The 24,198-nt window shown below is 49.0% G+C and overlaps 1 protein-coding gene across 3 annotated transcripts in view; it reads right to left on the reverse strand.

Moving 5' to 3' along the window:
• The window catches only part of OXCT1 (3-oxoacid CoA-transferase 1), a 1,005,602-nt gene that overhangs the window by 544,452 nt on the left and 436,952 nt on the right, over positions 1-24,198 (reverse strand). For all 3 annotated transcript variants that reach the window (XM_069627204.1, XM_069627203.1, XM_069627202.1), the window contains 2 exons: positions 22,952-23,012; positions 21,876-21,983 (listed from right to left, as the gene is read on the reverse strand). In XM_069627204.1, coding sequence (XP_069483305.1) covers positions 21,876-21,983; positions 22,952-23,012 — 169 coding nt within the window. The remainder of the gene's footprint in view (positions 1-21,875; positions 21,984-22,951; positions 23,013-24,198) is intronic.

The following is a 24,198-nucleotide window of genomic DNA, read 5'->3' on the forward strand; positions in this document are numbered from 1 at the left end:
CATCTCTTCCAAAACATGGCTAGCCAATTAACAAAACAAGCATTGTATTATTCTTTTCACGGGAGCACCAAAGCGGCATCAAATAAGAAAAATGTACTCTTTGGAGAAATATTTACTTTTGCCCACAGAATTGGACTTTTTTTCTCCGACATTGTGAAATTCGGAGCAGTGCAACAGGCTGGGAGGGTCAGTGTTTTGAAACAAACCACTTTTGTCCATGTATTTCCTATAAGATATGTGACGATTCATCAGATGTCATCACTTGATGAGGGGGAGCCCCTTTCCATGAGACCAGGTAGATGAGACCACTACCCGATAGTCCCCCTGGGGGTGATAAAATGCGGGAGGATCTCATGGGGAGGGACTCAGTGCCCTCCCACCCCCGAGGAGAAGGACTAACACCTGGGCAGAATTAGGCACAACATCCCCAGACTAACCTTACCAAACCCATTACCATCTTCCAACCAACCTCCATTAGCTAGCACTTCCATTTGCTATTGTGGCATTATGGCATTATACCATTTACTGACTCCAATACTGAGACAAAGAAGAATACCTGGGAGCTAGGGACTCTCTACCTCTTTCTCTTACCTACTAAACATGCCACTTCCACTGAGATTGGCGGCCTGGTCCTTCATGAATCGCATAGGTTACCAAGCACTCTAATCCAGTCGAGACCAGCCCCCTCAGCACAGCCCTTGCGGGCCCCTGCCTGGCAGTTGTGCATCCTACCCTGGGATTCCTCCGCCCTAGCACTTAGCCAGTGGCCTCCTCCCTGGCAGCCTGAGGCACTTGCCTCCCAGGCTCCCCCATCAGCACTTGCCCATACCTTACTTCCTCCCCCTCCCCTACGCTCCCTTCCCTACATAATACTTGCATGTCCGAATGTCATAAGGCCTAGTAGGAACACAAGTGTGTGTATATATATATATATATATATATATATATATATATATATATATATATATATATGTCGGAAAAGACTGTTTTCTCTACAGTCCATGGAAAGCACTCCCCCATTCGAAAAATATTACTCCAGGAAACCGGTGTTCTGTGTCCAAACAAATGTTCTTTATTAATTAAAATTGCGCAGCATATGGCTCATAAAAATCCACTAACATTGTGGTCCTCCCAAAACATATGGCCCTTGCATAGCAAAAAATGACGCGTTTCGCGGTTTCCTCACCGCTTGTTCACAACAGGTGATCCATGTTACCAGTACTTTAAAATAGCTCATGTGGCATGGTTTTAGGCAAAGAAAGAGGACTCACTTTGGCGTATGGTCGTAAAATTTCGGCCATCTTTACATAGGTAAGTCCCAAACATAGACATCAAAAAGGGACTAATTGGCCATAATTGCAACTCTTTGTACAGTCATCCCCTATCTATTTTAGTTAAACCTCTGAAACGGTTATAGTTAACATTGGTTTCCCCCAACATACATCGTAATAGCTCAGTGCCTATACAGTTATTTCGTGGGGGAATACAATATGCAGGAGTACATAAAGACAATATGTCGTCGTTCCCACTGCTTCATGCTTTTTATTTTTTATTTTTTCCAATCGTATCATCTGTGGCCTTTATGTGTTTTTGCAGTTTATATATATATATATACACTGTTTTGTCATTGTTTTTTTCCCCCCCCTGCTCCCTCCCCACTTTGCCTTGTGGTGCCTCGAAACACTATTTTGTTGTATAGGTGCCTTTCAAATGCTCAATAAATAAATAAAACTTCATCCTTTAAGGTGGACAGCCCAAGACTGAGGAGTGTGCTGCAGGCAGCTGCCTTGGCCTTGGTTTCGGATTCAGAGATCTTCTGGCACTTCCTACCCAAGAAGCTTGCTGCATAGCCAAGCTGGGCAGGATGTGTGCTGGCTGGGTACCGGTTCTGGAGCGGCTAAAGGGTCCTCTGTATTCGGCATCTCCCTTTGTTCCCTTGGAGATGTTTATGGGAGGGATCTAGCTTCCTACTTTGGAGTTCCGTGCCTTCCTTCACTGGCGAAAGATGTAAGGCAGACTGTTTCTTCAGCCAGGGTGAAATGATCGAGTTTTTATTGCTTCTCCTTGCAAAGTCTCCAGATCTGCCAAAAGAGGAGATCAGCCCTCTTTTAAAGCCAAGTGTACCACAGTGATTGGTGTAGGCTAATACTACCTTAATGAACCAATACTGGGGTCCCTACCAACAATGCCCTGTATGCCTGAGGTCATAACCAGAGAGCTTTGCAACAGAGAAGTAAAGGGGTTAAAACTTGTGATACTAAGTCCCACCCATCCTCCAGTCTATTTTGGATCAAATAGTCTCTCTGTGGTTCTTGATTAAAACAGCAGGTCTCCCATGAAGTTGCGGCAAGACCAGAGACTCTGGCTCCTGCAAAGCATATTCTCGTACCTTATGCATGGGGCCCCCTGTGGAGTGGACTACTGTAAACACGCAGTCCTAGACATTACAGTTCAAAGTCAATGATACGGAGGTCGGGAGCTGGCTTCAGGTTAACAGTCATATGAAAGGTTATTGGGGTTTCCTTCCTTCTTTGTTAACCTCTGTAGCCAGGCCCCACAGTGGGCTGGTTTGAAGTACCCTCTATTTGTCATGCTAATCGCTGCCATTAGCTGCAGGGCCTAACAAAAGAGCAGGGCGGAAACATTGGAGCCGTTGTTAGTTAATCAGGCAGGCCATGGCAGGGGGTTTGGGAGTGTTGGCCCTCCCCCTTTCTGGAGAGGACAGTGTGTATTCCTGGCTGTCATATTCCAACTAAATATGACCGGGCAGACTGTGCTTTTAGGCTGTGTCCACCCAGAGTATACAGGTCTATGAGTTTGTCGTGGTGTGAGAATAGGAAAATGTTTGTGGATTAGCCCCACACATTTTCCTGAGGTTGGTCGAATTCCTCACACATACCTGTATGGACTTTAAAAACTGAAGGACTTCACACAATGTCAAGCCATCCCCGGAGCTACAGCGTTCATGGAAGCTGCTCGGTGTGGTAGCGTCAGACTGGGCCGCCATCAGAGGAAGAGACTCGTCTCTAGCAGGTGTGACACAAGACCCTGCAAAAAGCTGGCAAGTCAGCAGCACATCCTCTAGGAGGAAGTGGACTGTGCGGTCCATAACAGGTGATGATACTGCAAGAGCCGACGCAGCGACCCACAAGCTGTCGGAAGCTGCTGAAGAACGAAACAGAGTTGGTGCAGCCCTCAGGAGAGACTGGAGCCCAGTGGGAAGATCCCAGAAGGTACCGGAGAGAGTGGGCTGACTGGTGGGGGCATGAAAGAGCCCTGGAAATGGAGTAACTAAATGCGCAAATGTGGGCAGGCAAAAGTACCCAAATTTGAAAGGAATCACAAGGGATTAGACAAAATCTTCCTTGTGACATTATCAAAACTAATGACCACCCAAGAAGGGTTGCAGACCCCAATGTGAGAGAAGGTGACTTTTGCATCCAAGGATGTCTTGCTAGTGATGGTGGTAGCCCCAAGGCCACTAACGGTCACAAAAGCATTGAGGACCCCAACGATAGAGAGCAAGATAGAAATACAAGTCATCTTCCTTGTGGCAGTACTTAGCAGGGAAGTGACCAAGTAGGCCAAGTCAAAGAAGATGCGAGACCAGAACTGGGTGTTATAGGTGTCAAGTCTGATGGCAAGAAGACCAGGGGGAGGGAGTCCCTGGTTGTGATGAACTGAGGACAGGATATCAAGAGAAAGGGGTCATTTTCCTGGTAGCCAGGACTGGACGTAAAGTCCAAGAAGGCCTGGGGAAGGGAGTCATTCCCCCAGGCCATCTGAAAGCGTCCATCAGGAAAAGGGAGACATTTTCCTGACCCACCAAGGAGCAGTACCAGAGTGTAGTAGGACTCTACTATCAGGGAAAGGGAGACATTCCCCCTGATAACACGCAAGTAGTATTGTTTGGAGCATTACTATCAAGGGATGGGAGAAATTCCCCTCAATAACGTGTGAGACACAAGACTGTTCTGAACTGAATAGAACTGTTACAACAAACCAGGAACTTGAACCCAAGAGAAGGGAGTCATTCTCCTAGGATTGGCCAGAGCAATACTACTTTAGTTATATTTTCTATTGTGAGGGACAAAAGCAAGGTTTTCATGACACAGAACGGTGGACATTTTGAGTTGACAGACATCCTGACAGTCATCTTAGATATTTTAGTTGAGGCAGGAAAACCTCTACCCCTTCGCCCCCTAACCCCCGGCCGAGATAAAGAAAGGGAGGTTTTCTTTTCTCTTTTTCGCTGAATACAAGTCTTTGCCTACAAATATGCCACCTTTGTGTCAGCCTCCTTCTGCACCCTTACTGATAGCACACATATCCACCCTGCTAAATCATGGATTTACAATAAATGGATATTTAATCATGGCAATCGTTTTTAACCAGGTTACTCACTGTAGTGACCACCTTACTCCTAGTCCATAGTCCCCTTTCCTCCATACTTGGGACGGGACCAGAGCGCTTTGTAAAAGCATCCAAAAATATCAAACATTTTTAGTCCTTCCTCTCTTTCTACGCAGGGCCTGGCACGCGGCCGTAACCCCTCCCATCTCTGCTCTGCCCCGCGCATTGCCCATCAGTCCTTTTTTATCGCCAGGTCAGAGACCTTTTAGCAATAACAGAGGAACCTTATTAGCGGGGACGGCGGGTGGGCATATGGAGGAAAGGGGACTATGGACTAGGAGTAAGGTGGTCACTACGGTGAGTAACCTGGTTATACTCCTACGTCCCGTCCCCTTTCCTCAATACTTATGGGAGATTCCCAAGCACTCCTTACAGGAACTCTGGGTGGATGGAAAACCCCCTTACTGAAACAGGTTCTTCAGCACAGCCTGACCAAGCTGAGCATCAGCTCTCGAACACATTTCTAAACAATAATGTTTACAAAAAGCCGATGGGGAGGCCCAAGTAGCTGCCTTTGCGATGGTCTCCCAGGGGACATATTTCTGAAAGGCAACTGCGGCTGCCTTGCCCTGCACCAGGTGTGCACGAATACCTTTAGGAGGCTTCAGCCCTTGAATGGTGTAAGGCTCCGTAATGCAAACCACGAGAGATGATCGCCTTAGAGGCCTATTTACCTTGTGGATTACCAAGGTGACGAACAGTTGAGAAGAGCTCCTAAATTCGGAAGTTCTGTCAAGATGTCACTTTTAACATCCAGACAGTGTAGAACCTTTTCCGCCTCTGAAGAGGGGTTCAGGAAAAAGACTGGCAGGGAAATGGACTGGTTTAGATGGAACTCAGAAACCACCTTCGGCAAGAAAGCAGGGTTTCTGAACTCTGTCCTGGCGGCGCAGAAGTTCAGAAGGCCAACCTAATTACTTGGAACAGGGTAACCTCTGGACAAGCCAGACCAATCAGGGTAGCGATCGCAGCGGTCAAGACTAGGTCTCAAGAGGGAGAGGGTGACTGAAAGCCCGCAATGAGCACACAAAGCAAGGACACTTACAAACTACTCCAAACAGGTGTTATATTAAAAATATAGGGAACGGTTTTCTGGGGAAAAAGATTCATCAACTTGCCGGTGAGGGCAAGACCAAACAACTAATGATATTGGACGTGCTCCAGTTGAATAATATACCACGAGGCTGACGGATGCTTTCAAATACATGCACGTCCCTACTGCATGGAGAAGCAGCGGATCCCTCTGCAGCCTGTTATTGCTGCCCTACTAAGAGGACAGTCGCTACTCAGCAGCATATGAAAATCGATCTTGTCCTGAAGAAGATGGTCGTTAATCACCCTTGAACCATCGAAACCGGTCGACCTCACCTGTTGTGGCCTCACCACAACATTTTATGATACCCCCAATACCAACAGGGGTTACTGCATGTAATTGAGAGAAAACCCCACAACAACATGGGTTTTCCCATCCCATAACAAGTGGGACAGTGCATTTTTTAGTGATATTTTGATATCACCTCACCCACCCTCTGGGCAACCACCCTTTTGCAAGGAACTTTCCAGTTATCAATGCTAAAATAAAAATTACATGACTATTCCGATGCCTCAATCTCTGCACTTGTGACGGCTAGCTGCTTAGATTTAAGAATCCGAGATTTAATTCCCCTCTCGCACTCCCCCACATCATTGTGCTGGTTGCCCTCCCCTCCCTCCTTCCCTGCATCAGACCAGCTTTTCCACCTGTGCCTAAGTGAACAGGACCATGGTTAACAAAAATATCATTAGTTGTTTGGTCTTGCCCTCACCGGCAAGTTGATGAATCTTTTTCCCCAGAAAACCGTTCCCTGTGTATCAGTATTTCCCTACGGTTTGGGAAGGCAATTGCCACTCTGGCTCTTCGAGCTTTAATTTACCCTGTTGTTTTTTTCTATATTAAAAATATATACACATTTATTCCAAGGCCTTTGCAATAATTACCGTAGCGAGAAATCACAATAAAACTCTAGTAAACCAACACATACCAAACCAATACAATATATATACAAATACAAACGAGTCTAAAGCGTTAGATGCACGAAATGTGTAGTCCACCTAGAAGGGAAGGAAAACAGGCAGTGCGAAATAATGCTTAGACCCAGTCCGCCTTCAGAGGCACCTAACTAAAAGGAAGTCCGAGCCCTACGAAGAGTGGAGCCTGGTGCTCAAAAGTACCTGCACACGCTGGTGCCAACGGGAAAAAAGGGAAGTCTCTTCGAGGGAATCAGGCAGTTCAGTTTAGTGCAGAAATGAAGAACAGAGTTCCGCGACTCAAGCGCAGCCTCCACTGTGGGCAGAAGCAGAGCGCGAGTACGGAAAGGCGTGCTGTTTTGACACAGCGGGGAAAAGCTATGGGCTCCTGCAGGAGGGCGACCAGTTCCTAGCTATGCTACTCACCGGTCCCCAATGCAAGCAGACCCAGGCTTCTCCGCGTCAGTTTCAGTGCTGGCAGGTTCAGGAGAGCAGGGGACGTCTCGTCGTCGTGTAGATTCTGCAGCAGCAGAGTTGTGTTAAAGATGTCCCAAACGAAGTGAACCCGCACAGTTTGTTACCACAGCAGGGCAACGGAGCGGCCGTGTGTATCTCAGCCAAATGTACACTACTCACTTCAGACCTGGGAACGCCAAGTCTACGAATCGTGTGAGAGCGACAAGGACTAGAAATACAACAGAACCTGGCGGCGGTTACAGAGCAAGACTCCTGTGTAGGCTGGTCAGTCTGCTGGATGGCCCAGAGACACTTCCGAAGGCTTACGTGCAGGAGATGGTGAAGATGCCGAGAATAGCTGTCCCCGCTATTCCAAGGGTCGAAGTACCAGTGCAGGCCTTCTGGTTCGATGAGAGGTAAAAAGGGTTTCACAAGGCGACAGCAGTGCAGAGGAGCAGACCTTCAGCGGGTCACCAGCGATTCCTCAGTTCAGCCTCGTGGTTGCAGGATACTTGGCTCCTGTATTCCTTTGTTCGTGAGAATTTAGGAGATCGACATGGTAGTGGCGATTCCAGCCCCCTCTTATCCACGGTTCCCTTCGTGCCAAAACGGAGGGGACCCAATGGGAGATCCGCTCATCAACACTCACACCATACGTGGACCTATCACGGACCACGGTGGTCCCAGGCATTCACACCACCCTAGAGACTCTGGCACCCAGGATGTGTATTGGGACCAGACATCCCAGCCCACATCCTGGAGGCACACACGAGGCCTGTAGAAGCCCGCAAAAGCATCTGTGTTTCGCGGGAAAGTACATGCCCAAATAAGGAAGGCCCCGGGTCGGCTCGACCTGGGGAAGGTGAAGGGAGCAAGACGGTCAGCGGACAGGACAAAGGAGCCTCGTGGTCTGGCCATTTTGGGAGCCAGGCCACCATTTTGGGATAAGCGCGAGAAACGTGCTTAAAACGCCAAAAGGAGCTCAAAACACAAGAAACGATCTCTGCCACCATTCCCGTCCGTGATTCACTTGCACCGATCAGTTACAATCCAAAAAGAGTATCTAGGGCCTGTAGAAGGCTAGAGACCCAAGAGAGCAGTAACTTAGCTTACAGTGCCCTCTTGTGTCATGTTGCACGAAAGCTGCAACATGATAAAGAAACTACGGAAAACAGCGTTTCCCGGTACTGACTGTCTTAAGGGCATGTCAGTTTCCCCGTAAGAATGGAGCGAAAGCCCAGAGGAGTGCGGCAGAAGGCTGCACTTCTCTGGCAAAGTCTAGATCATGGTGAAAACAACAGCAAAAAGTTTAGGGGTTGCCACATGGAAGGAAAATTACCCACAATTAAGAAATCTTTCCTAACACTCGCCCTTCCCAGACTATGGACAGGGGGAACTAATCCACCCCTGGATGAGTCTCTTGTTCAGGTCGGTTAAACATTCTGGACAACCCATCAGCATTGCTATGTTGGACACCTGGCCTATGCTCAATAGTGAAGTCGAAGCTTTGTAGACTTATGGACCACCTAAGCAACTTTGGATTCTCCCCCTTCATGTTCATTATCCACTTTAAGGGCTTATGGTCAGTTTGCACAGTGAAGTGGGTCCCATAGAGGTAGGGCCTCAGCTTCCGTAGGGCCCACACAACAGAGAAACATTCTTTCTCCACTGTGGACCATCTGAGCTCTTTGTCCTTAAGCTGGCGACTAATAAAACCAATAGGGTGTTCCTTACCCTTCTCATCTACTTGCGATAGTACAGCTCCTATCCGTGTCAGAGGCGTCCGTCTGCACAAAAAAAGGTCTTTGATAATCAGGGGCCCTGAGGACAGGGGCCTGGCACAAGGAGTCTTTTAAGCAGTTGAAGGCCTTCTCACACTCGTCGGTCCAAGTTACCTTCTTGGGTTTCTTCGGAGTGGTGAGGGCAGTCAGAGGGGCAGCTATGGTGCCATAGTCTGCCACGAAGTTTCGGTAATACCCCGTGAGTCCTAAGAAGGCTCTCACTTGGGTCTGTGTAGTGGGGGTAGGCCAGTCTTGTACTGCTTGTACTTTACTGGGAAGAGGCTGTATCCTCCCTCCACCTACTTCACGTCCAAGGTAAACCACGGAGCCTTGTCCAATCTGGCATTTACTAGCCTTTATGGTCAAGTATGCTTTCTGAAGAGCCTGGAGCACAATCCTGAGGTGTTTCACATGGTCTTCCCAGGTGGCACTGAAAACTGCTATATCGTCCAGATATGCAAGACAGAATTCGTCCAACCCATTCAACACATGATTCACAAGCCTCTGGAAAGTGGCAGGTGCATTTTTCAACCCGAACGGCATTACCCTGAATTGGTAAAGGCCGTCTGGAGTAGAAAACGCTGTCTTCTCCTTGGCATGTTCTGCTAAAGCTATTTGCCAATAGCCAGCAGTGAGGTCAAACGTGCTGAGGTACTTTAAGGCACCCAAAGTATCCACCAGCTCATCTGTTCGAGGCAAGGGGTGTGCATCTGTCTTGGTGACAGCATTCAGAGCCCTGTAATCCACGCAGAACCTCAATTCAGAAGTGCCTGCCTTTGGAACCAAAACCACAGGGCTGGACCAAGGACTACTAGAGGGTTCAATCACCCCACGGTCTAACATCTTGTTGACCTCGGTCTTAATATAAGACCGTACTTTGTCTGACATCCTGTATCCCCTACTTTTGGTAGGTACACGGTCTCCTGTGTCTATGTTATGTTTGCACCAAGGTGTCGAACCAGGCGACTGTGAAAACAGGGGGGAAATCTGCCTAAGCAAACTTTTCACCTCAGCCTGCTGATCAGAAGTCAAGTGAGGGGCCACTCGGACACCCTCAAAGGAGCTATCTGAAGGACCGCTTTGGAACAGGTCGGGGAGAGGTTCAGACTCCTCTTCCTCAACGTCTGAAGCCAGTAGCAGTGCTGCGATTTCGACTCTTGGGACGAAAGCCTTCAGCCTATTTACGTGAAACACTTTTGGAGCCTGTCCAGGCCTTCCAAGGTCCACTAAATAGTTAACCTCACCCAGGGGCTCCACCACTGTGTAATGGCCTGACCATTTGTCCTGTAAAGCTCGAGGCCTTAGGGGATTCATGATCAGGACTTGCTGACCAGGTGTAAAGTTGATGAGGGAAGCTTTCTGGTTGTACCAATGTTTCACCAGCGCTTGTCCTGCCTTCAATTTATCACTAGCCAAGCCCATCAGAAGTACCATCCGTTTTCTGAGCCCTAGCACATAATCTACTACGTTGGTATTAACAGGGGGAGTGGGCATCTCCCATCCCTCTTTGACTATGGCTAAGGGTCCCCGTACAGGATGACCGAACAGAAGTTCGAAGGGGCTGAAGCCAACACCCTCCTGTGGTACCTCTCGGTAGGCAAACAGTAAGCATGGTAAAAGAAGATCCCATTTTCTTCTCTGAGGTTCTTCCAGAGCCCCAATCATGCTCTTTAACGTTCTGTTGAAACGTTCCACCAGACCATTGGTCTGGGGGTGGTATGCAGAAGAGAACTTGTAGGTGACCCCACATTCTTTCCACATAGCCTGCATATACTTCGACATAAAGTTGCTGCCACGATCCGACACAACTTCTTTAGGGAAGCCAACCCTAGTAAATATGCCAAGTAACGCTTTTGCAACTGACTTGGCAGTTACAGTTTTCAATGGGATGGCCTCAGGATATCTGGTTGCATGGTCGACCAGCACCAGGATAAACCTATTGCCTGAGGATGTTTGCGGGTCAAGGGGACCAACGATGTCGATCCCTACCCTTTCGAATGGTATTCCCACAACTGGGAGTGGTACCAATGGAGCTTGGATTGTCGAGCCAACCTTACCAGATAACTGGCAGGAGGCACAACTCCTGCAGTGACTTTCTACTTGCACCCCCATCTTGGGCCAGTAGAAGTGCATGGATAACCTTTGCTTGGTCCTCTTAATACCAAGGTGACCAGCAAGGGGCACTTCATGCGCCAACTGCAGGAGGAAGGGTCTTACAGCAAGGGGAACCACCAACCTCCTATGGTCTCCTTCTGTAGACTCTGTGGGCTCACTATACAGGAGTCCACCTTCCCAATAAATCCGATGCGTCCCAGGAGGTTCACCTTCAAGCTGGGAGCAGGCCTGTCTCCTTAGGCCTTCCAGAGATGGGCACTCGCGTTGGCCTTTACTGAATTCGTCCCTATCAGGACCACCTTCTACTAACAAGTCTTTTAGTTCAGGATGGTCGTTGGGGTCAAATACTTCAGGCATCGCCACCTCCTCGTCAGGCCCGGGCGATTGACCAACTTCCTCCACCTCAGTGGTAGGCGAACTCGGGGGAATATTCTCTTTCCCTCGTCTTGACTTGTTTACTCCTTTCGCCTTGGGTTTCCCCTTCGGCTGGGGCGGCGTATTGGTCTTGGCCAATGCTGCCCGTGCTTGAGACCGTGTGTAGGGTCTTGCGGCAGTGTCTCCTATGAGCCCTAAAGCTCTGAGATCATTACCTAACAAGACCTTTCCTGGGACGTTTCTCTGAATGCTCACTGGAATCCTGACTGCTGTACCATTTAAAGTAAGATTTACAGGTATTACTGGGAACATACGGAGTGGGCCGTCAGCCAACTTAGTGGGCATCAGAGTAGCTCTGGCAACTTCCTCTGAGTCTACCAAGGTAGAATCCACTACAGTTCGACTGCACCCACTATCCCTAAGAGCTGGAGTATCTACTCCATTGATCAGCACACTGTCTTTAAAGTAGTGCTTGGTATTATCTGGAATCCTAGCATAAGCCTCTGTGACTTTAGGCTCCCAGGAACCCAGGGAAACTAAAACTACCTCAGCTTCTATCCCGCTGGGAAATGAGTCTGAGGAGAAGGATGCTCCTGTAATCTCTTCTTCCTCGTAGGAGGAGAAGGCCAGATTAGCGGAGTGGACCCCCAAAGGTTTAACCTTACACCGGGGATCCCCCTTCACGTGGTCAGTTGCTCCACAAGCAAAACAAGATCCATTGGGTCTGTTTACATAGGGAGGCTTATTGTAACCAGAGTTCTGTTTCAGAGGCTGACCTCCACTACCCTGTGAGTTCTCATGTGTCTTCCCCTTATTTTTCTTTTTGTGGCCCTTTTGAGAAGATTTATCAGATTCTCCACCCTCCTTATCTTTGGACTTTTTCCCTTCCTCCTGCTTACCAGGATGAGTTTTGTCCTTATGGGACACTCGATGTGACACCCATAAGTCTGCTGCAATGGCCAGCTTCTTAGGATCTATCTCCTTCGAATCGGCCAAATGCTGCTTAAGCTCCGGGGAAGAAGATGCAAAAATGTGTTCCAGCACGACAAGATTAATCATGCCTTCAAAGGTAGAAACCTTATAACCTTCGACCCAGCCAGTTAAGTTTTTTAAGGATTCAGTGACATAAGATACCCAAGTACCACCTTCTTTTTTCTTGTACTCTCGGAATCGTTTTAAATATTGGGCCGGAGTCTTTCCAAACTTTAAAATGAGAGTTTGCTTTAACATTGCAAAATCAGCTCGCTCAGCCTTCGACATTTCCATAATGGCACTACAGCCAGAATGGGGCAGTCTGCTGAGTAACCAGGCAATCTTATCAGCATTGTCAACTTCTTGAACTTCACATGCATACTCAAACGTATTCAGCCAGTCCATAATGTCATTCCTTTCCTCATACACACTGAGCAGATCTTTCGGAAACCGTGGATGAGAGGAGGCCCCAGACCCATGTCCAGGACCCTTGGAACCATTTGCAACCTGAAGATTGGCCAGTTCCAACTGGTGATCCCTGTCTTTCTGTTTTTCTGCCTGTTCGATTTTAAGTTTGGCTATGCTGAATTCAAGCTCCTTCTGCCTAAACCGCAGCTCTTGCTTCTTGAATTCAAGCATAGCCTCCCCATCAGCACTGGCAGAGGAAACATTAGACATCTCATCCTCCCTGTCCTCGTGGTCGCGGTGGATCAGTGCAGCGGCAGAACCGTCGGTTCTACCAGTGAGAGCAGCCCCACCTCCTTCCGCACTGTCCTCAGAAGTTATAGCGTCAAGCTGTGCTTCTTGCCACGCCACGATTCTTTGGATCATATCCAATTTCGTGCCTTGAGAGGAAACACCTCTCTCCGCACACATCTTTTTCAATGTTTCTGATTTGGAAGCATTTAAAGTTAAGGTATTTGTTTCATACTGTTAGATAGGACTATAGCCTTTTTAAAGTTATACTATAACAATTCACTACGTGTCCTGGTAGGAATAACTTGAAATGCCTTAGTTCGTGCGCAACACTGGATACCTTCAGTCGTGTCCCACCGCTGTACACCAATTTGTCAAGACGGATTTCTGAACTCTGTCCCGGCGGCGCAGAAGTTCAGAAGGCCAACCTAATTACTTGGAACAGGGTAACCTCTGGACAAGCCAGACCAATCTGGGTAGCGATCGCGGCGGTCAAGACTAGGTCTCAAGAGGGGTGAGGGTGACGGAAAGCCCGCAATGAGCACACAAAGCAAGGACACTTACAAACTACTCCAAACAGGTGTTATATTAAAAATATATACACATTTATTCCAAGGCCTTTGCAATAATGACCGTAGCGAGAAATCACAATAAAACTGTAGTAAACCAACACATACCAAACCAATACAATATATATACAAATACAAACGAGTCTAAAGCGTTAGATGCACGAAATGTGTAGTCCACCTAGAAGGGAAGGAAAACGGGCAGTGCGAAATAATGCTTAGACCCAGTCCGCTTTCAGAGGCACCTAACTAAAAGGAAGTCCGAGCCCTACGAAGAGTGGAGCCTTGTGCTCAAAAGTACCTGCATATGCTGGTGCCAACGGGCAAAAAGGGAAGTCTCTTCGAGGAAATCAGGCACTTCAGTTTAGTGCACAAATGAAGAACAGAGTTCCGCGACTCAAGCGCAGCCTCCACTGTGGAGTAAGCAGAGCGCGAGTACGGAAAGGCGTGCTGTTTTGACACAGCGGGGAAAAGCTAGGGGCTCCTGCAGGAGGGCGACCAGTTCCTAGCTATGCTACTCACCGGTCCCCGATACAAGCAGACCCAGGCTTCGCCGCGTCAGTTTCAGTGCTGGCAGGTTCAGGAGAGCAGGGGACGTCTCGTCGTCGTGTAGATTCTGCAGCAGCAGAGTTGAGTTAAAGATGTCCCAAACGAAGTGAACCCGCACAGTTTGTTACCACAGCAGGGCAACGGAGCGGCCGTGTGTATCTCAGCCAAATGTACACTACTCACTTCAGACCTGTGAACGCCAAGTCTACGAATCGTGTGAGAGCGACAAGGACTAGAAATACAACACAACCTGGCGGCGGTGACAGAGCAAGACTCCTGTGTAGGCTGGTCAGTCTGCTGGATGGCCCAGAGACACTTCAGAAGGCTTACGTGCAGGAGATGGTGAAGATGCCGAGAATAGCTGTCCCCGCTATTCCAAGGGTCGAAGTACCAGTACAGGCCTTCTGGTTCAATCAGAGGTAAAAAGGGTTTCACAAGGCAACAGCAGTGCAGAGGAGCAGTCCTTCAGCGGGTCACCAGCGATTCCTCGGTTCAGCCTCGTGGTTGCAGGATACTTGGCTCCTGTATTCCTTGGTTCGTGAGAACTCAGGAGATCGACATGGTAGTGGCGTTTCCAGCCCCCTCTTCTCCACGGTTCCCTTCGCGCCAAAACGGAGGGGACCCAATGGGAGATCCGCTCATCAACACTCACACCATATGTGGACCTATCACGGACCACGGTGGTCCCAGGCATTCACACCACCCTAGACTCTCTGGCACCCAGGATGTGTATTGGGACCAGACATCCCAGCCCACATCCTGGAGGCACACACAAGGCCTGTAGAAGCCCGCGAAAGCATCTGTGTTTCGCGGGAAAGTACATGCCCAAATAAGGAAGGCCCCGGGTCGGCTCGACCTGGGGAAGGTGAAGGGAGCAAGACGGTCAGCGGACAGGACAAAGGAGCCTCGTAGTCTGGCCATTTTGGGAGCCAGGCCACCATTTTGGGATAAGCACGAGAAACGCGCTTAAAACGCCAAAAGGAGCTCAAAACACAAGAAACGGTCGCTGCCACCATTCCCGTCCATTATTCACTTGCACCGATCAGTTACAATCCAAAAAGAGTATCTAGGGCCTGTAGAAGGCTAGAGACCCAAGAGAGCAGTAACTTAGCTTACAGTGCCCTCTTGTGTCATGTTGCACGAAAGCCGCAACATGATAAAGAAACTACGGAAAACAGCGTTTCCCGGTACTGACTGTCTTAAGGGCATGTCAGTTTCCCCGTAAGAATGGAGCGAAAGCCCTGAGGAGTGCGGCAGAAGGCTGCACTTCTCTGGCAAAGTCTAGATCATGGTGAAAACAACAGCAAAAAGTTTAGGGGTTGCCACATGGAAGGAAAATTACCCACAATTAAGAAATCTTTCCTAACAGTCCGTAGGACCATCTTATCCTTGTGAAAAGCCAAGAAGGGATGTTCCACTGACAAAGCTTGGAGCTCACGCGCCTTGCCGAAGTTATGGCCACCAAAAAGGACACCTTCCATGACAGGTGCTTGCGGTCCAACGTGGCCATTGGTTCCAAAGGCTTATGGCACAACACCGTCTGGACCACATTTAGATCCCATGCCGGGTGCGGACTGCGAATCGGAGCATAAAGGCATGTCAAGCCTGCAAAATGTCGCTTAACCACTGGATTAGACAGAGAGTAAGAACATTGGTCCGTAGATAGGTAGGCGGAAACCACCGAAAGATAAGTCCTACATGACAGAACGTAAACTCCCGACTCTGCTAAGTAGGATAATAAGGACAATACCGTGTCAATCGTAGCCCGCCTTGGGTCCAACTGCTTGTTTAAACACCAATGACAGAACCTAAGCCATTTGCTTCTGTATTGGGACCTAGTCGAAGGTTTTCTGGCTGCCTGGATAATGCACATGTTATCCGCAGACAGGCTAAGATGTTCTAAAGACCTGAACTCAGTCACCATGCCGCCAAGCTGAGTGATTGTGGGGAGGGGTGCCACAGTTGTTGTTCCCCCTGGTTAAGAAGATCTGTGGTCACCGGTAGCCTGACCGGCGGATACACTGACAGGTGTTGGAATTCTGAGAACCAAAACCTGGCTGGCCACCACAGGGCTAGGAGTAGAAGAGAACAGTTCACTGAGTTCTTCAATTTGCAAATCGTCCAATGAACTAGAGGCAGAGGCGGGAAGGCAGAAGCCCTCATGTTGTGCCATGGGATCTCGAGAGCATCCCCCAAAGAGGAGGCTCCCGGTCCGTTTCTGGAGGCATACAGGGGAAGCTTCTTGTTTGCCGTGGTAGCAAAGAGGTCCACTTCCGGAGTGCCCCAGCACAGGAAAATCCATGAGAGGACCTCCGCCTTCAGTTCCCACTCGTAGCGGACTATAGTCCGCCGACTGAGGGCATCTGCCGTGACATTCAGCTGGCCCGGAATGCGTACTGCAAGTAGCCAGACACCATGCTGAACCGCCCACTCCCAAATCTGGATAGACAGCTCCACGAGCGGGGGAGACTTGGTGCCCCCTTGCTTGTTGATGTAAAACATTGACACCACATTGTCCGTGCGAATCCGGACCACATTGTTGGCTATGATCGGTCTGAACGCCTTGAGCGCTAGGAAAATCGCCAGAAGCTCCAGATGATTCATATGAAGGAGCTTGTCCTGGGGGGACCAAAGATCCGAGACCTGAAGAAGATCCAACGTCGCACCCCACCCCAGAAGGGAGGAGTCTGTTGTGACCGTTATCATCGGAGCTGGGTCCTGAAACCTGGCCCCCCACCGACAGATTGCTGAGAGACGACCACCAGTCCAGGTCCACTCTCATGGAAGCCGGAATCATTATCAACTTGGAGTCCAGATCCACAGCCTGAAGCCAAGAGCTCCGAAGAGCCATCCGAGTCCACCTCATCTTGAGTCGAGCAAGAGGAAGAACCAAAACACACAAGGCCATGAGGCCCAGAAGCCTCTGCGCAGTCGGAGAGCATGTCAACCTGGTGGTTTCAAACATCTGACACGTGGCCAACAGATCTGCCATTCTACACTCTGCAGTCGATAGTATTCCAGCGAAAACCCAGGAAGATCAAGTCCTGAGAGACTGTCATGGAAGATTTCCGCCAGTTCACCGACAGCCCGAGGTGGAACAGGAGCTGGAGGAGAGAATGAAGATTGCAGGCAGCTTTCAATACGGATAACATGGATACACTGCAGACGAAGATAGGCCGCGATCACCGCCATCATCTTCGTAAAGACACGTGGTGCGAACTTAGGCCAAAAGGAAGCACTCGAAACTGGAAATGCTCCGCACCCACAGAGAAATGGAGATATCTCCTGTGTGGACCCCAGTTCAGGATATGCATGTAGGCATCCTGAAGATCCACCACTCTGAGCCAATCGCCCATCTGCAGGGAAGACCGTATTTGGCTGGGCGTGATCATCTTTAATTTCTCTTGGGGTAGGAAAAGATTGAACTGGGAAAGGTCTAGGATGGTGCGCAGGCCAGCCCGGTTGGGTTTGGGCACCGTAAACAGCTGGGTGTAGAAGCCCTCCCCTCGCTCCCCAAGAGGAACAGGTTCCACAGCTCTGAGGTCCTGCAGTTTCTGCACCTCAGCTTTTAGGGAGGGCGATCTCGACTACTGGAAAAAAGGGTTGAAGGGTGGGGTAGGGTGATGGGTTGAGCGGAAGCCCACCAAAGCGACTGACAAGACCCACCTGTCCTCGGTGATGGTCTGCCACGTCCCCCAATGAGACGTAAGGCGTCCTCCCACCGCGGTCTCGTGCGAGCGAGGAGAACCCTCATTTGGCAGACTTTTCAGTGGTGTTACCACCTAAACCTGAGGAGGAGGCTGAGGAGCGGGAGAAAAACTGAGTCTGGTGCTGCCTCCGGCGGTTATTACCCAAAGGAGTATCCACTCTACAGGATTTCCGGTCTAGGAAGCCCCTGAAACCAGAGGAGGGCCGGCTTTGCGAAAGCAGTCTTTGGATCCTAAAAGGGGTTTTAACCAGGACTGACAAGGACTTAGCTGTCTGGGTGCTGTCCTTCGTTTTGGTGACCTCCACATCCGTTGTGGAATGAAAAGCTCCTTACTGTCAAACGGCAAGTCCAACACCATGTCCGGCACCTCCTTCGAGAACTTGGTGGCATGCAACCACGCCTGTCGAGAGGTGTCAACACCCAGCATAAGGCCCCGTGCCGACATGTCGATGTGATGAGCTGCGGCCTCAAGCAGATCCTGGGCCAAGACTCTGGCATCAGATAAACCCGCCTTAAAGTCTTCCAGCTTCTCGACCGGAATGAACTCCTCGAACTCCGGCAGACCTTTCCACATCTTCATATTCACCCCCGCTAACACCAGTTCCACATTAGCCTGCCGGTGCTGCAAGGCTGAGTTAGCGAAAATCTTCCTCCCAAGGGAGTCCAGGAGTTTGTCCTCTTTCCCCAGAACCTGAGTCGCCGTCATAGAAGAGGACGCTGCAGGCCTGGACTGCAAAGTGGCCGCGGCCACTACTGTGGAGGAGGGGGCGGACAAGATGACAGGGCCACCTCTTCCGAAGAATGCAGCCTGTATCGCGTGTCATCATGTGCAGTACCCGGTTGTGAAAAGCTCTAATAGAGCGGGGCTGGTCTTCGCTGTCCTGCTCGTCTTGCGCATCATCCGACAGGTCAGGATCCTGCTGAACCGTGTCAGGCACCGCCTTGTCCACGGGGGACAACGGGGGCAAGGGCGGAAGGGTCGGTGGGGGCAACGTAGGCAAGGGCGGCGCCGGCGGAACCACTGGTGGAATGGGTGGAGCCAGAGACGCAGGCAGGCATATCTACCTAAAAAGACTCTTGAAATAGTCTCTCATGGGGTCGGTACGCATGAGCGTCTGAAATTTGCCGAAAAAGGCGTCCTCCAGAGACGGTTTTGGAACTGCCGGAGAAGGCCTCTCATGAGGAGGATAATTCCAGGGACGCAGTGGGGAGGGTTGCCACACAGGCCCATCCCCCGAAGTGTCCACAAAAATCAAAGGTGCCGAACCCACAGGCAACGAGACATTGTGCGGAAGGGGCAGCCGGGCGTTCCAATCGTAAACTGGACTAAACGGATGCGCACAAGGAATTTTATGTTCACCCGCGGAACCAACTCCTACACCTGAGGCCGAGGGCGTACATGTAGGGGAAGCACCCAAAATGGCCACCGTGGTCATGGCGGCAACAGCTGCCATTTTGCCATCACCTGAGGGGAACTGCGGCACGTGTGGAAGTGAGGCAGGTGTCCCCGTCGGTGAGCCTGGGGTCTCAATTTTAGCCTTAACGTAAGGAACCTCGGCCAAGCCGGTACTATGAGGCCTGGAATGTTTCTGCGACATACCAATAGCCAAACTAGCCTTCACAGGAAGGACCTCGGCACTGCCAGTAAAGGAAGAACTTTCACTCCTTGCCCCCTCAACAGTTCTGGCGTCGCCACAACAGCGGGGACGGTGAGGAACAACTTTCACTGATAAGGCCTTGGCAGGCCTCTCAGAAATGTTGGTCACTTTAGCCTCTACACGAGGGACCTCGGACCCAGGTCCGGTAACAACCTTACTAGCGTGGGCCTCGAACATCATTTGGAAACACCAAGCCCATCCGAGGCCTCGGGCGCACCCCGGTACTTTTGAGGGAAGCCGATAACGAGGCCTCAGAGCGAGCTCCGCTACCCCACGACTCAGTAGAACAGGGTCTACAGGCAGCTCCCACAGAAGGGGCCTCGGAGCGTGCTCCGGTATCCACAGGCCCCTTACGGAGACCCTCGGAGAAAACTCTGGTACAATTATTAGGCCCAGAAGGCACCTCGGGGCAATCCCCGGTGACAGAGCGATCAACGCTCCTCCCGGCTCGGGAAGAGCCCGGAAAGGTATCGCCCGGCCGGGTGCTCTGAAAAGTAAAGAACTTACCGGGCATTTCTTCTTTTCGTCGATAAACGCCTGAAAATGCGAAGGAGGAGTACGTCGAAACACCTCCTCCCACCGCTCCAACCAACGTTAAAGTGCCCGGACCGAAAGGGAGTTGCAATAAAAACAGGAGTCCCAACGGTGATCCGGACCCAAACACTCTAGAAAAAGAGGATGGTCTAGTTTGAACGACATAGACAGATTAGTACACGATCGCTGGCGAGAGCCAGAGAGGACGAAAAAAAGGGAAGAAGATCTTCCGAGGATACAAGCGTGTCCAGTCCCGAACGAGCAGAGAAAAGGACTGATGGGCGATGCGTGGGGCGGAGCCGAGATGGACGGGTTTACGGCCACGTGCCGGGCCCCACATAGAAAGAGAGGAAGGACTAAAAAAAATTGAAATATTTGGATGCTTTTACAAAGCGCTCCGGTCCCATCCCACAGGACGGAGAAATGGCCCATAAGTATGGAGGAAAGGGGACGGGACGTAGGAGTAAATGGTTTCAACTTCAACAAACATTACGAGAAATCTAATTGTCAGGTTTACACAATATTGGTGAAGCATCGGTTGCGGTTATTTCTTAGAGATTTACAAGTGTCTCGCTCATATGCAACAAAGTTTAACATTCCCAATAAGGCCACACAACGAACATATTAACGCCAATTGCCAGACACTCAACTGCTTGCTCCAGGTGTTAATCTACAAATAACCAATGGCACATTAACTCATCCAGCGTCAATTGCCATCCAATGTTACAACAAAAGCATATCACCAAAACAAAACCAACTAAAAGCTTCATGCCTGCCATGATTAAACAACAATAAACCTCACGCTATTATGAATGATGCACAAACCAATCAATCACACTTCAAGCAAACAAAAAACAGTTCTGAAAAACATTGCACCTTTGGAACTCTTCCCATTACAATGGCAGAAGAGGCAACCAAATACAACTGCATCACAGACAGGAATGTGTGCTTTTCAACCAAACAAATGAAAAAGCCAGCAAAATACAAATTAATGTAATAGGGACACACGCATCAATAGGGGAGGTGTGTGTTCATCCACATTTGCCATTCGTTTTTGGCTATAGCTTTTGGTGAAGCATCAGCTAACAATACAACTAAACGTGTTTTACCAGGGGGTGGCGCTGTAGTCACATAGCATATACCTACACACTTCCATCCACTTCAATATAAGAAAAGACGCTGTAGAAACACATTTAGGCTTCGTTTCCCCAATTAACTTAGCAAACATCAATATGGTTATGATGTGCAGTGTGCATTTTACTTCGTTTAAACAATATAATTTATTTTTTATTCCTGAGACTTAATGGGTTAATTTTCGTGTTTCTCATAATTCGGCGCTAGGGACCCGTTACATGTAGATACAGGCAAGTGCCAAGTGGGTCCACGGCGTAAAATGTTGGTCATTTGCTCGGCGGCGTACAAGCGTGTACACTGCCCTGCCCTCCAGTGTGCAAATTGATTAAACGCTCCCTGCCCGCGTGCGCATGGAAGGCAGCGTTTACAATGGACCCCTATGGGGTCGGCCTGCTTTTTGCTAAAGCCGGCAGTCCCAATAGGGATCCACAGCATTTGCGCTAGCATGAAAATCCATGCGGTGCAAAGGCTGGGAGTATTTGTAGGGTGAAGAGGAAGAGAGCATCGGTAGTTCTAACCCTCTACTCCACCATACAAATGCAGGGAAATGTATAATTATATATGTTTTGGGTGCACTTATATATTTTTTTTTTTTATAATAATGCGGTTAATACCGAAGATGTTTCTAAGCGTTGACCCTGGATTCGAACCTGCGTTGCTCAGCGTCGTCTTGCTTCCAAGAAGAGCGCGTCGCCACCGAGCTACACTACCCGTGCCATGCCATAGGAAACATGCGTACCAAAATGAGCCTTATAGTGTTATTTCCTTCAAACTATTTTTTCCAGAGAAATCTAGTTTTCAGTCACAAGGCTATAAAACATAAAACTATATCTCCAAATATGATTTGCTTGGATTATCCAATGGAACAGGTAAAGGTTAATTTACCGGTTACTAATCAGCCATGGTTTACCTCTATTCTCTTCTCAAACTTCTCTCCTTTGATGATGCGATGTACGTAGATACTAGGAAGGTGAACATCTTCCGGCGAAAAGCTTCCTACATCCACAATCTCTTCAACCTTTAAAGAGAGGAGGATTAATAATTGGAACCATGACCATTAATAATGATAACGTTCAATGTTAAAATACTTGTTTGGCATCAGACGAAATCAACATGTGTAACTGAACTGAAAGATCAAACTCCGAATGGTTTTCACAATGAAGATAGAACTGCAAAATCTTGCCAAAAATGCCATGTCTGGAGGGGGTTTTCCCTGCGTTGCAGAGCCGGTCACCTAATCCAGACTGTCAATTAGCAACTCATTGGGTATTCTGAGTGCCAAAGAGAAGGAGTACGTGTCATAACGCCAAAAAGGATAAAGTATACAACAATTGTGCCACCACCCCGGTGCACGATTTTTAAATAATACTCAGGCGCAGTCCACTTTGGATTGATGTTGGGGTGGGGGACCCAAGACGGAGTGTGGAACCAAAATTGTACTCACACTGACGTGAGATTGCCCTGTAGGAAAAACAAGCCCATTAGTCACTAACTTAAGAAACGTGTGGAAGACCATATCATGTTTATTTTTCGGCAAAAGCAAAAGACATAAAAGCTTTCAATTGACATGTTTTCTTCCTATGTAAAAGAAGGCATTCTCTTCTGCACGGAAAATAGCACACGTGGACAAGATCTTGTAGGGTAGAGCAGGAAGGAGTGTGGCTGGGAAGGGGGAAAGGACCAACATTAACCAGAATTTAAAAAAAATCGAAGCCAGTGCTTTGCCACATTAAACTGTATGCATATGTTAATGCACGCAGGAATCATTCATTCTTTGCATTTTTATTTACAATATCATGCACACGTAATTGTAATTGTTTATTTATAACGCGCTTAATACCCAAAGGTTTCTAAGCGCGACCCGGGGATCGAACCTGGGTTGCTCCACGTCGTCTTTCTTCAAAGGCGAGCGCGTTGAAGCTGGTTTTAAAATGCTTCAACAATACTTCACATCAATAGAAACACAAACAAATCACGCTCGCATACCTCTACTATCGATAACTTTGCTGCTTTGCACACTGGTTGGTTAAAATTTCTTGCGGTTTTCCTAAAAGCAAAAAACACAACAAAAAAACAGTAAAAATGTTATGTTGTCTAAACTCATTCTATTCCATATCACGATGTCAGGTTCTAAACTTGACAGGCAGCTAGTAAAATAGGCAGCTAGAAATGTGGCTAACAGTTGTCATGCATAGACAAACAGAAGGATGAACAACGTAGGGTGGGGTATTGGAGCAACCAACTAAGCCAAAGAGACCGCAGATTGCAGTCCAAAGCTGATCATGGTGATCATACCCAATTATGCTCCTAGTGCTCCATCTTCGGTGTACCATGCGAGACCCAAAACAGGCAGCACAGGGCGATGCCAACGTGCCAATAACACTGGTGAGAAAGCCAACAATTTTCCAAAAGATGACAGGCACAGGGATGTATACAATTAACACTCCTGCCTCGCCCCCACCTCCATGCTCATGTAATATTCCATCCTGCTGGTTGGGGAGTTGAACATGCCAACACGGCTTACAAAAAGAGGTAGACAGAATGCAGGAGAATGTGCTCGTACCACACCCTGCTCTGCACTGCCATTTGCCTATACCAACTCCCCTCGCCAACCGTAGTCTACACTTGCTAGAGGCTGGATGTGCTTGGTGCAGCTGGCATGATCGCCCTCCGGGCATTAACCCTGCTGTATCTGTTCTCAGGGCTGGAGCCTCGTCATATTTGGCCTCATTCAATCCAGGGTGATGCACATTTAAATCGGAGCTCACTCGCGGTCGCGTCCCACCATCACATGACTTCCTGGCCATTATTTCTAGAAAGCGATCACAGGTGAATCCGTATCTTTATTCTAAGGCAAACATGCCAGTGCCTAGTACTAGAATTAATAAACTTGAGGCCGTCACACAATGGTGGCATCAAGGTTCCCCAGGGGCCCAACAATGGTGCACCCTGCGAGGTATCCTTTGAACCTAGCACTGGCACACACACCAAAAAGTGTCCTCAGGACTATTATTACCACTGCACACACTGTGGTGCCTAAATGTACAGATGGTTAGGCTGGTGTGCCCTTTGGGCCTACCGCTACGGGGGCACTCGCTGAGACGACCAGAAAACGAATCAAAGGTGAATATATCCAAGCATTCAATGTGTGAAAGAGGCCTGTACACCCAGCAATTGCTACCCTAGAGGCTGGTCAGGCATCCCACCTCTCAAAAGGCAGAAGCATTCCAAAA

Source organism: Ambystoma mexicanum, chromosome 6p, assembly GCF_040938575.1.
Source record: "Ambystoma mexicanum isolate Mex_15411 chromosome 6p, UKY_AmexF1_1, whole genome shotgun sequence".
Lineage (NCBI taxonomy): Eukaryota > Metazoa > Chordata > Amphibia > Caudata > Ambystomatidae > Ambystoma > Ambystoma mexicanum.